Raw genomic sequence first — 14,025 nt, 5'->3', positions numbered from 1 at the left:
CCCACTTAATTATTTAATTCATGAGGGATACAAACACGTGTTTAATATTCAAATAAATTTAATATTCCAATATTGGTAACCAAATTACACGCAACAAATAAAATTCCAAATTCCCTTAATATTTTTTTATAAAATAAATTGTATTATAACTTGAGAATTAATTTTATTCTCTAGTTGCATATGCATAAACCAACATTAAAATTTTAAATTTTACATGCTAATGACATAATGCAAGGACAACAAACACGCCAAACAAGCATTTATAGATAAGAAATATGATATAATAAATATCCAGCTATTATGGTCAAGTAGCTTGCATCATAATACCATGAATCCTTGTTTGCCGTTGCGTAGTGCCGGGGTTCGGTGGGGCCCCAAGGGCAACGTCCCCAGTGGGGTTCGAGCTGCTGGTAAGGTTGCAAGGGTCCGGGTAAATTTAAATTCAAATTCAAATTCAAATTTAAATTTAAATTTATGAATTTGAATTTGAAATCAAATAAATATACACATACCTAAAGCAATCATCAATGAAAGTAACGAAATACTCAAAGCCACCTCTAACCTGGATATTCATGGGGCCACACAAATCAAAGTGAACTAGTTATAATGCATCTTTTGCTCTATAGCCCTTGGCCAAAAAGAGCCACTTGGTCATCTTACCTTCTAAGTAGGATTCACAGACTGGTAGTGTCTCCACTTCTAATGAACCTAATGGTCCATTCTAAACCAACCATGAAATATGTCTCAAATTAATATGACCTAGGCGTAAGTGCCAAATATAAGTTTGGTTCAATTCAAAAGGTTTCTTTCTCTTACATAGTAGTTTATCAGTGTTATTCAATTCATTTAGTTGCATTGTAGGAGAAACATGATTAATAATATAAAGACCATCCACCAATGTACTAGAACAAATAAAACATTTATTTAACTTAATAACAACTTATTTATTAAAATAAACATAATATCCATGATCAACCAAATCGGAAACTGAGATCAAATTCCTCCTAATGGAAGGTTTATAAAGAGAGTCTTTCAATATTAAAATCTTATCTCTACCAAAAGAAATGCGAATATCTCCTACTGCAACTACTGACACTTTCGTGCCATCTCCCAGAAATACGTAAATCTCCCCATCACTTAGTTGACGGGTTTGCTGGAACCCTTGCAAAGAATAGCAAATATGATTAGTGGCTCTCGTATTTACACACTAGCTACTGGTATATATCACTTCTAAACACATTTCAACTACTAGTGAATGAGATATACCTTCGTTGTTCTATTTGGCAAGATAAACTAGACATTGTGATTTCCTGTGCCCTGGCTGCTTGCAATGAAAACACTCACCCTTAGGCTTTTTCACTTCATCCTGCGGCCCACGCACTATTGGAGGAGCTCCCTGTGGTTTCTAAACCTTTTTCTGCTTCTTTCAGCCTTTCGTACTAGAAGAAGAACCTTTCTCAGTCACAAGAGCAATAGTTGGCTTCCTGATGAGGGCCTCGGCTACTTAAAGCTCTTTAAGTAGTTTTTCCAAAGAGTAAGAGAGCTTATTCATGTTGTAGTTTAGGAAAAACTGCTTGAAAGAGTCAAGCAGTGACTGGAGAATGGTATCGACCTAGGTTTCCCCATCGATTTTAGATCCAAGGGTCTCTAGCTCATTAAGAAGACTAATCATCTTCAAAACATGATCCCTTACTAGGGTCCCTTCTGCCATAGTAGTATTCATAAGTTCCTTCATAGCAGTCTTCCTAGCAATACGATTTTGATCCCCAAACATTTCTTTGAAGTTTTGCATTATATCATAGGCAGAAGGCATATACTGATACTGATGTTGCAGAACATTCGACATAGATGCCAAAATGTAACACTGTGTCATCTCATCACCCTTAATCCCCTTCTGGTAAGCCTGGGTTTCCTCATCGACTGCCCTTTCATTGGGTTTCTGTATACATACCTCTATGAGCACATACTTGTACTGTAATAACCTGAAAAAAAAAATTAAAAAATAATTAATTAAAATTATTAGTCAATTAATTAGTTGAACATTATTAAATTAATTTATTAAATAAACAAGAAAAAAGAAATAATATGCAAAAAAAACTAATTGGAATAAAGATATATATATATATACATATAAATTAAGGTATAATATATATTGGGTAAAGCTTCTTCGGGAAGCTTCATCAAATCAATTTGATTCAACCCAATTTCAAATTGGATCGTCAGTGCCTTTCATCTTGCTCTTTGCTTGTCTCCGTACGCTCTCCTTCACCTCACGTCACTCCTCCGTCTCTCTCCTTTCTTTACTCAATTTCTCGGCGGATATTCAGCCGATCAGAAAATGGAAGGTGTCGTTGGATTCCTAACTCCGCCACCGACATTTCTACTGGAAAGGATTTGTCGTGGGAGTGGCGTAGGCACCATTCCTGGGGTAAGGCAACTTTTTCCTAATTTCTCAATTTCTCGTTAAATCTGCTGTTGAATCGACGATCAAGCACCACTATGGGATCCTAGTCGTGATCGTCGTCATTTTGACATAAGTAAAGTTCCAATTGGAGTTTTCTAGACACCACTCCAAAGCGAGAGTGGGATTTGGGAAATTTGGTAATTTGGCTATATTTATGGGTATAATTATTTATTGGGTATTTAAGGGCCCAAGAAGTATTAAAATAATATTTTATTTAGGATTAATTTAATGAAATTAGGATTTTTGATTCAGGGTCCGGGTGAGCGCCGCAGGTATTTTTCGGATCCCTATTGGCGTAGTTCAAAAAATCGGGTAAAGGGAAATTATATATTAAAGCAGATTTTATGAAATTAAAGGCAATAATTTATGTTATATTATATGTATGTTTTGGTGTGAATTATTAAAATGCCAACCATGTAAAATTATGATTTCTGAGCCTAGGACCGCTTATTTAGTTATGTATTTGTGGAAATGAACTGAAGAAAGTGGAAGGAATTTTCTGAATAATTATGTAAGAAATGGAAATTGTATTTTGAGTAATTAAATGTTAAATGTGGGTTGGCCTATTTTACTAGAATATGTATGAATTTTACTGTTAAATTGTGTGGTATGAGATTCTATGCAAATATATGTTAAAGGTAAGAGATGTAGGTTAAGTAAGTAATGCATTGAAAATAAAATATGATATGAACTATGTTGCTTGTGTGTGTCAACCATGTAAACAACTGAAAGATGCTGGGTAAAACAGCTGAAAGATGCTGGGTAAAACAGTTGAAAGATGCTAGGTAAATGTATGATAGTTGAAAAATATTGGGTAAAACAGCTGAAAGACGCTGGGTAAATGTATGACAGCTAAAAAATGTTGGGTAAAACAGCTGAAAGATGCTGGGTAAAATAGCTGAAAGATGCTGGGTATGAAATGAAATGAAATGAAAATGGAAATGAATGAAATAGAAATGAAATGTGAAATATGAACAATGTAAAATGGGAAAGAGTCACGTAAAGTGAAATGAAATGAAAAGTAAAAGATGAAAACATGAACAGTTGAGAGATGCAGAATAATGGCAAATAAAATGATGTATTATGATATTAGAAGTACTTATGCACGTAGAATGTGCTACGATTTGAGCGGGGCGTACTCTTTTACTGAGGGCTTGCTGAGAAAGGCGAGTGCACTAGTAGCTTCAGATGTAGTAGTAGCTGCATAACGTACTAGGGCAGAGGGAACCTACTTGTATGGGCGGGTAGATTTTCCTATCCTTAGGACCTTTGCCGGTAAGTTATTGTTGAACGGTGTGAGTACGAGATCAATCTAACACTTGAGGGCTTACTGAGTAAGGTGAGTGCCCTAGTATGCTTTATTAGTGACCTTAGGGTTGCCTAAATATCAGAGCAGAGGGGTACTACTTATATGGGCGGGTAATCACCCCTATCCTCAGGTAATCTCATGGGTTAAATCTTTTGCATGTGTTTGATTAGGATCAGAGAATGATTTCAGAAATTGTGTTAACGATTTTCAAATATTAAATATTATGTTGTTATATAAACTCATGTTAGTCACACACTGTTTTAATATATGGTTTCTTCCCTTACTGAGATGTATCTCACCCGAATATAAATTTATCTTTTTCAGGATTTTCTCGAGATCAAGCTTTGAGAGCTCGAGGTTTTTATTGCATTATTGGGAAATAGAAAAAGAAAATGGCATATTTTTATGTTAATTTTGGGGAATGTAAATATTTATGTTTTATGTCTTTATGTTTTAAGACTGCTAAGTAAGGAATGATTGTGAAAATATTGAAATGTTTTTGGAGTCATGTAGATTTATGAAAATGCATGTGATGAATGATTTATTATGGATTATAGTTAGAATTAGTAAACTCTGGTATTATGTTATATGAAGATTATGTTTATATTTTCCGCTGCGTATATTATGGATTATGGATTATCAGGATTTTATCAGATATAACGCGTTGAACTTGGGTTTAAGGGTTCGGGGTGTTACATGTACTCCTCTACAGTCAATACAATATCCAAGTTCCTTTTCAAGTCAATATAATTAGGTCCAACCAGTTTGTTTTCTTTGAGAATAACAGCCAGGATATTGAAAGCCATTTTAATCCTGAGAATCACATATTATAACAAAATATGATGAGTAATAATAAACTTTTAATTCAATTAAAAGAATATGATTCCATCTACCAATATTTTCTTTTAAAGAATCTATTAGCAACCTAGCACATTGTGAGTAGTATACCTCGATGGGAGGTCGTCTATTATTCAATATCTGTGTAGATAGGTGAGGATCTATTTATTTTACTCTCTAGGCAAGTAACTATGTCAAGCAAAATTAAACTATTGACTTAGCTTTGGTCCTATAAACAATAGTAGTGACTCGGATGGTGAGGATACTACTATTCATTGTTAATTGTATATCATGACAAAATACTAGAGCTATTGTCTCGTAGTGAATCCCCAGATGGAGAGGTGACCAATACTAACAATTACTAGAGTTTAAACTTGATGTGTCTGTAATTAATTCCATCCGATGGGGAGGAAGATACTAATATCATCACATAAAATTAATTACTTCACCTATAAACTAGTGATGGAGACCATGAGATTTATATGTAATAAATTCCCTCACCCACTTAGTTATTTAATTCATGAGGGATACAAACACGTGTTTAATATTCAAATAAATTTAATATTCCAATATTGGTAACTAAATTACACGCAATAAATAAATTTCCAAATTCCCTTAATATTTTTTTATAAAATAAATTGTATTATAACTTGGGAATTAATTTTATTCTTTAGTTGCACATGCATAAACCAACATTGAAATTTTAAATTTTACATGCTAATGACGTAACGCAAGAACAACAAACACGTCAAGTAAGCATATATAAACAAGAAATATGATATAATAAATATCTGACTATTATGGTCAAGTAGCTTGCATCATAACACCATGAATCCTTATTTGCCATTGCGCAGTGTCGGGGTTTGGTGGGGCTCCAGGTGCAGTGCCCCGGCGGGATTCGACCTGCCTAGTCAGGTTGCAAGGGTCCAGATAAATTTAAATTCAAATTCAAATTTAAATTTAAATTCAAATTCAAATTCAAAAACAAATTTAAATTCAAATTCAAATTCAAACTCATATTCAAATTCAAATTCAAATTCAAAAAAGAAACAAAAAACCGCATCGCTATTTTTGGGCTTTTCCTATTTTTCGCCACTGCTATGCACACGCCGCAATTATGCGACCTTCTTGGATGAAACTACATCAGATTACAAAATCCTATGCCTCCATAACCGGAGTTCACATGCTACGAATCTTTTAATAAACAATCACAATCACAAAACATTCATTTGTGTGATAAGGATGCATCAGATTACAAAATCTTATGCCTTAATAACCGGAGTTCACATACTACGAATCTTGTAATAAACAATCACAATCACAAAACATACATTCATGTGACCATAATTGTCGAACAGGACGTTGAAAAACAGAGGTTAGTGCATACACACATTCTACCCTAAGCATGCATTGATTCGATTTTCGAGGAACATGGTATTATTATTCATATACAATATCAACCGAGGCTCTAATACCAATTGAAGGGACTTGCAGAATAGCCCTAAGATCCAGTTGTAGTGCATACGAATAATAAAAAAATAATCAGATCATGCAATCCCTAATTACGTGATTAGGATTATACCTGCAAGATCTGTCTGGTTTGATCCCGAATCTGCAAGTACAAAAACAAGCTCTTGAAGACAACCAGGATTCTTCTACCATATTCCTTGAACACACCTTACTCCTAAGAGAGTGGGCTCGTAAGCGGCTGTTAGGGTTTTCTTCTCTCACGAAAACATCTGCTTCTGTGAGAGTTTTTTTCCGTATGTCCTAGCTGCTGAATGGGGCGCATGTATATAGGCTATAGCAAGGACCTCTCGGCAAATATAACTAGGGCTTCCCACATAACTAAGAATTTCCAATTTGACCCGAATTTATCCTTAATTACGTTAATTATAATTCATACCACTAAATAATTATAATTGCACTCCCTGTCATATTCAAAATTAAATTTTGAGTTCCTATTATTAAATGCTTATTTATCTCCCCACGTAAAGATTACAGATACCCGTCTATTAAATTAAATTACTGACAATTTAATTTGACATATTAATTCCCTGAGACCTTCCACTTAACTTATTTGATGTGTCGAATTCAAATCCACCAGCAGGGTTTGACACAGTCAAAACTTATAAGCTTCCTCAAGGGGGTGTAATCAATCCCGATACCGGGACGTAGATTCCATCAATAATTAATGTTCACCATACACATAATTTCATCACCCAACTCACTGAATATTTTGACTCATAAAGAATCTCACTCTTCTATGAATCAAAGTAATGAACACTATGTGCACGTGTCCAATAATCATATCAAGATTAAGAGCATAAGCACTCATAATAACCATGAGATATTAATTGTTTTATATAGTCAGTATAAAAACAATTACCTCAAGACAGTCATGTTCAATACACACAAAGTGTACTAACACAAAAATTTGGAACTGTACCATTCCCAGTAGTCAAGATAAACCTATTAATACCTTGTGCTACAATCATTCCAATGGTGTGTCTAATTTCATTCAAGACTGTGAACAATAAACTTATATTTTATAAGAACTGATGATCTAATGCTTTGTGTATAAGACGTATTCTACACACTAGATCACCTACTATATAGAATAAAAGACACATATGCATAATCATTAAATAAATAATGTTAGGCAAACATTACTCACGAAGATTCTCATTAAAATGGAATAACTAAAGTAATTCATAAATACTAAAACTGATTACATAAAGCATGTCTTTCAGTACAAATCCCTAACAAGAGGAGAGGGAGACACCATTACTTGATGGTTAGGATAATTCAAATTGGTTAGATGAAGAAGTTGGTAGTGTTGAAGAAGAAGGTGATCAACCACCATTAAATGTGCATGATTTGAATTCAAGTCCTAAACGTACACGTGATGATAACCTTGGTTTGAGCCCACCAAGTGATGATGATGTTGGTAGTGGTGTTAAGGCTGGGGTTGGTGGTGGTGGTGGTGGTGATGCAGAATATGATTATGGGTATGATACACGGACATTATTTGTAGGGGTCACATATCCTCCTAGTTATTGTGAATTACATGATATACTTAAAAATTATGATTTGGGTATTCCTCATGACTACCAATTTTCACAACCTAGGAGGAGTACTACGAATGATGGCCATAATTGGAGTCATGGAGCATGGACTAGAAGAAGTCACCGACATCAAGATCAAGACTCTGTTGAAAATTTATATGATATGGTTCGTAATTTTGCCGATTGAGGTTTAGATGATTCTTCATCATAGTCATATGAATCTCATGATAGCAATCATTATCCAATATATTCATCACCTCAACACTATGATCCATATCATGCATATCATTCTTATCCTAGTGGGTTAGGGTCTAATGAGTCTTCTTCCACTCATTACCAATAATTACCCCTAACCCCAAGTTATGGATATCATTTAGGATATGATCAAGAAGAAGATTATGCACCTCCTATATCTATCAAATTTTCACACCAATAGCCTTTCAGGAGCAACAATGAAATGACATGAACATTGGTTTGTTTAGCTACATATTTCCCAATCTCAATCTCAAAATAGAGATGGAGATTATGAAGAGCCTCGACATCATCTTTTTTTATTTTTGGTGGCAAAATATGATTGTGTTGTAAATTGTAATATTGTATTCATATATTGACTATTAAATTATTGATACTTTTCCAAATTGAAGTATATATATATTGACTCATTAGTCATTTTATATCTCTAATTAATTGGTTTTCCATTTCATTTACATTTCTACATTTTTTACCAATTAAAGTAGTGCAAATTATATTATATATATGACTTTCATAAACAGTGCAAAAATTAATATAAAATTCATATTGCCTTGTAAAAAGTATTTGTAGATTGAATTAAAGCGGCCAAAATTTATTAAAATCATGTACTAAAAGTTTCATGTTAGAGTCCTCAATTTAGGCATGGTTGTGCATGGGTGTAAAAAAATTACGGTCATTATGCCTACTTTCTGTTACTTAAGACCGACATCTCTCGCATCCCACAGCCGTTAATATTGAGATTTAAAATCATGCTCATAATTGAGATTTCCAACAACTCTCCCTCACTTGTATATATAGCTCTCCTTCGAGTAGGAACCATCTATCTTTGAGAACCAATTTAACTCGGCAATAGCTACCCAAGTAAGCCTTACCATTGTACTTCATGGGCCTTAAATTGACATGTTAAAAGAGAATTTTACTCTTTACACATTGATTTACAATTTAAATTTACGAAACATTGGCTCTAATACAACTTGTTGGCATTGACTTGATGTACATAGGTTATCAAGAACTTGATTCAAAAGTTTAATCTATTATTTGACCCATCTATGTATTTAACCGCTCATTCTTCAATTTTTTAATGTGAAACGAAATGGTAAAATTTTCAAGAAACTCACTTATGAGTCATTCGAGCTCTTCCTTAGTGGAAACTTCATCTGTCTCGAAACTACTGCACCTGACCTGATGTCTTGAATACGAACTTGACCCAAAAACTAAAACTGTTTCATGTATAAAAGCCACATATCCTGCACTTTATTCGCCTAACAAAAATATGTTCAACAAATTTGAGGTACACACGTTGTGAGCACTAACTCGACCCAAAAGCTTAATTTATTTACTTTTAGATCCATCTAACTTTTTAAATCTAACATCCTCCGCAGCTCTTGCAATTGAAATTTCCAACAAAAGTGGGTTAAGTTGACACAAGCTCAATTCCAACAACATTGGTCAACACGGATTGTCTCAACTTCATGCTAAAAAAAATATTTCAGATAAGAATTAAACACTTTCATTTGTCAAAAGATTGTACCCTTGGGAGCTTAATATGATTAGTTGCTGCTGCTGTTGCGGTGGTGGGGTCAATAATAGTAAGGGAGCAAAAGAAAGGGCATTCTATAAATTATAAACGGATTAAATACTTTCAATTTGGGAGAGAGAGAGAGAGAGAGAGAGAGAGAGAAACCGTACCCTCCAAAAATTACTCAATTCCTTAAATTCATTGGGTCATCCCAACTAACAAGCAGGTCAACACAAAAATAAAACTAAAATAACTATTTTAAAAAATTACATATTCCACATTCATCTCAATATGTACATTCCTACAAATGAGAGAGGGAGAGTTTTGTTTAAGCAATGAAAAGCAACCATGTCATAGTTGATGGTAATAGACACTCTACCATGGGATACTCTTCCGGTCACATTTTTTCACGGTAAAATTGTAACGAATCCATAAAATGAGGATTGAACGATGAAAATTCTGCCAAAAAGGATATAGTACAAAATTAATTGAACTCCCGATATTTCTTCTGTGTTTTCTGCACACCGGCTCAAAGGAGAGTTTTTCGTGAAAAGATTATTAACTCAGCCTGTCCACATCAAGTTTGACCAGTGATTAAGTAGAGCAATATTGACCGTACACAAAAGCTTAAATTACTAGATAAAAATGTTGTGTCATTGCCAACATTTACTTAAAAGATGCAGCTCATACCTACGGTATTTGTCTCTCATTGAAGATACCACCATCGCTAAAACATCAACCAGTAAGTAATACAGATTATACACCAAGGCCCGCCAGCAACAAATGTCTGGAGACTGCAATAATAACTTATAATAATAATAATAATAACCAACCAGATTCTGATTTTGTCCGATTTTTGAAAAATTAAAAATAAAAATAAAATGTTGCTTCCAACATACCATGTTCAGGAATCAAGGACCCGAAGATTGCTGCTGTTTTTCTTTGCTAAATGATCTGAGCCGCTCAATAAGGCTCTCTTTCAGTGATTCTGGAATTTGGGAGAGAAAACTTGCTTTTGCATCAGCAATCAACAATTTCCTGCGTGACAGAAAATTTAGAAATGATTAGGAATTAATTTGTTGCAAACAAATTCAAAACTAAATTGAAATTCTTGTAGTGAGAAAATGATGGATAAACTGATGAAGCAAGAGAATCAATTAGAAACAGTGCGCCCACAAGTGCACAAAGGGAAAGATGTGAAATTTGGTAACAACAACAATAATGATAGTATGAATTGGGTTCTCCTCTTCAATGCATAAGACCAGTACAATCTGAAAGCTGACGTCCCCTTCATATAGCATTCTAGCTAAATTCAAAGTATGAATTGTTTAGCCAACAACTACCACAATTTGCCCACTCTGATGCAAATGCAAATAGTGAACAGTTTCAGTTTCCACATGATTTGGCCCAGTAACTTCCCAGGAATATTAGGTGTATTCACATCTACAGCAGTTGAAAAGTAAAGAAACTGCTTAAATAATAGTCCATGTAGTGTTCAATTAATTATTTCTTTAATGTGAGCTTTCACATAAAAATTTGAATGTGTTTATTACCGATGCCATAGATGGAGAGAGACAGTAATCAAGTATAACAATAGAGAAATTGATTTCCTAGTTAATTAGAAGACATTTATCTTCTTTTCTAGACATGCTGAGCAAGAAAATATCTGAAATAAGTTATGTAAGCATGTAGGATATGCAATGTTATATCTACAGTTCATTTGACTAGTAACAGAAGAAGAAAGATCAGACCCAGAGTTTGACATATCTAATATCTAAAAAATACCGAAAGCTGCAGCATACATCCGAGTGCATATATATCATAAAATTTGCACTCTTATGAAACCCTCTCCTGTTCTCTAATATGCTTAAAACTTTAAACCAGGTATAACTGAGGGATTTTGAGCAGGTGCAGATAATGAATTCAGAATAATCATAACTTAATTATAGAATAATGGTAATTTTTCTGTGTTTTTTACTTTTTATTCGATATGTTCATTAGTTCCATGAAGCAATATGTCCCACCATCAAGGCTTTTGGTTTAGATTTTGTAACAGCAACAAAGCATCTTGAAGAAAAGTTAAAAGAGAGCTTGGTCCTAAAACATAATGGTGTCCAACTAAATTTTCAGGACATCAAATTTTTTATACTTCTAACTAGTACATATCTCACATATGCTCCACTTGATTGCATGTGAATAATATTTTGTGAAACATTTTAATAATTCTTCAAAAAATTCAGATATTTTTTTTTTTAAATTAATAACATGTTTTCATAATTAAGTCTAAATATTAGAGTATGAATATTCCAACATAGAAAAGTTTATATATTGCTTAAAATCATAAAAAACAAACATAGACATTAAATACTAGATGACACCAAGCAAATACGAGGACACGACAAGTCCTAAAAATCTACGATGAATATACCGATATTATTTTGGGATATAAGCTTTATTTATCATTTATATAATTTTCTAGGTAAAAACCTTAACCTATTTACAATAAACTTTCTAAATGCAACTTTATATAATTTTTATTGAATTTAATTTCTTTGAGAAATTTTGTCTGACTTTTTAAAAGATAACAATATTTTTGTCTACAAAATGATTCACACCATTCACAATTTTATATATGATGTGTGTGTGTCTGTGTACATATTGCAGGTCTTTTTTTTTATAACCAAATTGAGCTTCTTCCTTTAGGTTGGTATACTAACTTATCTTACAGACTTTCCAACAGTAATTTATCAAACTTTGGTTGAATTTTCCATCTTTTAGAGTATTTTGTATTATTTTTGAAATATTAAAATATTTTTTCCACAAATGATTTACACTATTCCTACTTATCTATATAATATATTTAAAGAAAGTACTAAAATTTGGTGTAACACCCACACCCACTGTCTAGATATCATTCGCTTTCTTCGCTGACCAAACAAGTCACTCAAAACTCAAAATGGAAGAAAGAGAAATGAGGTGCGTAAGAAAGTTGGACGTTGTGTGCAATGCTCTTCCATTTAGTTTGATGGATGGTGTATATTGGCGTGTTATGGTGGATGGTATTGCTAATTATGGGCCATGTTTCAAGCCTCCATCTATGCAACAGATGAGGGCATGGATCCTTAAAGATGAAGTGAAAGACGTAGATGGCATATTGAAAGAACACAAAAAAGCGTAAAAGGAATTTGGATGTTCTATCATGGCTGATGGATGGACTGATGGGTGTTCAAGAGTCCTAATTAATTTCCTTGTGAATAGGTCCTGCTGGTGGTACAAGGTTTTAAAAATCCATTGATGGTTCTGATTCTATAAAAAATGGCGATTTGATGTTTTAATTGAATGAGGTGGTTGAGGAAGTTCGGGAGGAGAATGTTGTACAGGTGATAACTGATAATGCAAAGAACATGAGTAGTGGATAGAAGCTTATGAAAAAGAGGGAGAAGTTGTATTGGACTCCATGTACTGCACATTGTCTGGATCTCATGTTAGAGGATATTGCAAAATTGAAGATCCATGCAACCACAATCCTAAAGGCCAAGCAAGTTCTGAAATTTATTTATAGTCATGCCTATGTACTTGAAATGATGAGGATGCATTTCAACAACAACAAAGACCTCATCCGCCCCACAGTGACGCTTTGTTACTGCATTTATGACACTCCAAAGCCTTTGCAAACAAAATCAAGGCCTTCAATCTATGTTCTCTTTGGAGGAGTGGTGCATTTCTACATATGCAAAAATGCATGAAGGTGTAAGGACTCACTCAATGGTTTTATTTGACCAACATTTTTGGCCTCACATAGCTTATGTTATCAATAGTGTTGTCCCTCTTGTGTGTGTCCTAGGGAAGTGGATTCTAAGGAAATACCAGCCATGGGGTTTATCTATGAGTTGGTGGATTTGGTGGGGGAAAAAATTGTTGTGAATTTTTTTTTAGAAATGCCAAGAAGTATGGACCCATTTGGAGGAAAATAGATGATAGACTTCACAACTTCATCACCCTTTACATGCTGCAAGATATTATTTAAATTCCCAATTGTGTAATAAGGAAAACTTCTCAGATGTGAAGTGAAGAAAGGATTATTTGAATGCATAGATAGGATGTTGGGAGATGAGGAAAGGCTAGCTGCAGGCATTCAATTGGATTTGTTTGATAATGCACAGGGATTTTGGGACTCAAGCGGCTATTGACTCTAGAATGGTAAGAAGCCCAGGTAAAAATAATACTTCAATAACAATTAGTTAATTAGTGATAGTATTCTATCCTTGTTTCTTCTTATAACTTAGAAGTATGTGTTTCTTCTTTTGTAGCTTATAGGTGGAAGCATTTTGGGACAAAAACCCCAGAGTTGACAAAGTTTGCTATTAGTATTCTTAGCCTAACTTGCAGTGCTAGTAGATGTGAGAGGAATTGGAGCACATTTGAGCAGGTTCTTAGTTCTTACAAATACCACTCATTTCACTCAAATTTGCAATTATCTTCTAACATCTAAAAATTTAAATGGCTTGAACTTAACTGCAGATTCATACGAAAAAAATAGAATAGATTAGAACACAAGAGACTTAAAGCTCTAAGA

The 14,025-nt window shown here is 33.8% G+C and overlaps 2 protein-coding genes across 5 annotated transcripts in view; both read right to left on the bottom strand.

Annotated features, from left to right (window-relative positions):
* Window positions 1-1,612: 1,612 nt before the first annotated feature.
* LOC131143824 (uncharacterized) lies at window positions 1,613-7,013 on the bottom strand. Its single transcript, XM_058092193.1, has 2 exons — window positions 7,000-7,013; window positions 1,613-1,982 (listed from the first exon to the last, which is right to left on the bottom strand). The coding sequence occupies exons 1-2, from the start codon at window positions 7,011-7,013 to the stop codon at window positions 1,613-1,615; spliced, it is 384 nt and encodes a 127-aa protein (XP_057948176.1).
* Window positions 7,014-9,616: 2,603 nt separating this feature from the next.
* Window positions 9,617-14,025, bottom strand: part of LOC131144585 (ubiquitin carboxyl-terminal hydrolase 25) — a 51,487-nt gene continuing 47,078 nt past the window's right edge. Inside the window, exons 8-10 of one of the 4 annotated variants that reach the window (XR_009133849.1) lie at window positions 10,349-10,487; window positions 10,140-10,243; window positions 9,617-10,017 (exon numbers count right to left, since the gene is read on the bottom strand). Coding sequence is in view for 2 of the 4 variants with exons in the window: in XM_058093306.1 (XP_057949289.1) it covers window positions 10,361-10,487 (127 nt within the window). In the remaining 2 variants the exon portion in view is untranslated. Of the gene's footprint in view, window positions 10,256-10,348; window positions 10,488-14,025 lie in introns of all 4 variants that reach the window. The other 3 variants (XR_009133850.1, XM_058093306.1, XM_058093305.1) reach the window with 3 other exon arrangements.

This window comes from Malania oleifera, chromosome 12 (genome assembly GCF_029873635.1).
Source record: "Malania oleifera isolate guangnan ecotype guangnan chromosome 12, ASM2987363v1, whole genome shotgun sequence".
NCBI classification, from domain to species: Eukaryota; Viridiplantae; Streptophyta; class Magnoliopsida; order Santalales; family Ximeniaceae; genus Malania; species Malania oleifera.
The sequence above is the reverse complement of the archived record's forward strand: the minus strand, read 5'-3'. Positions and strand labels throughout refer to the sequence as shown.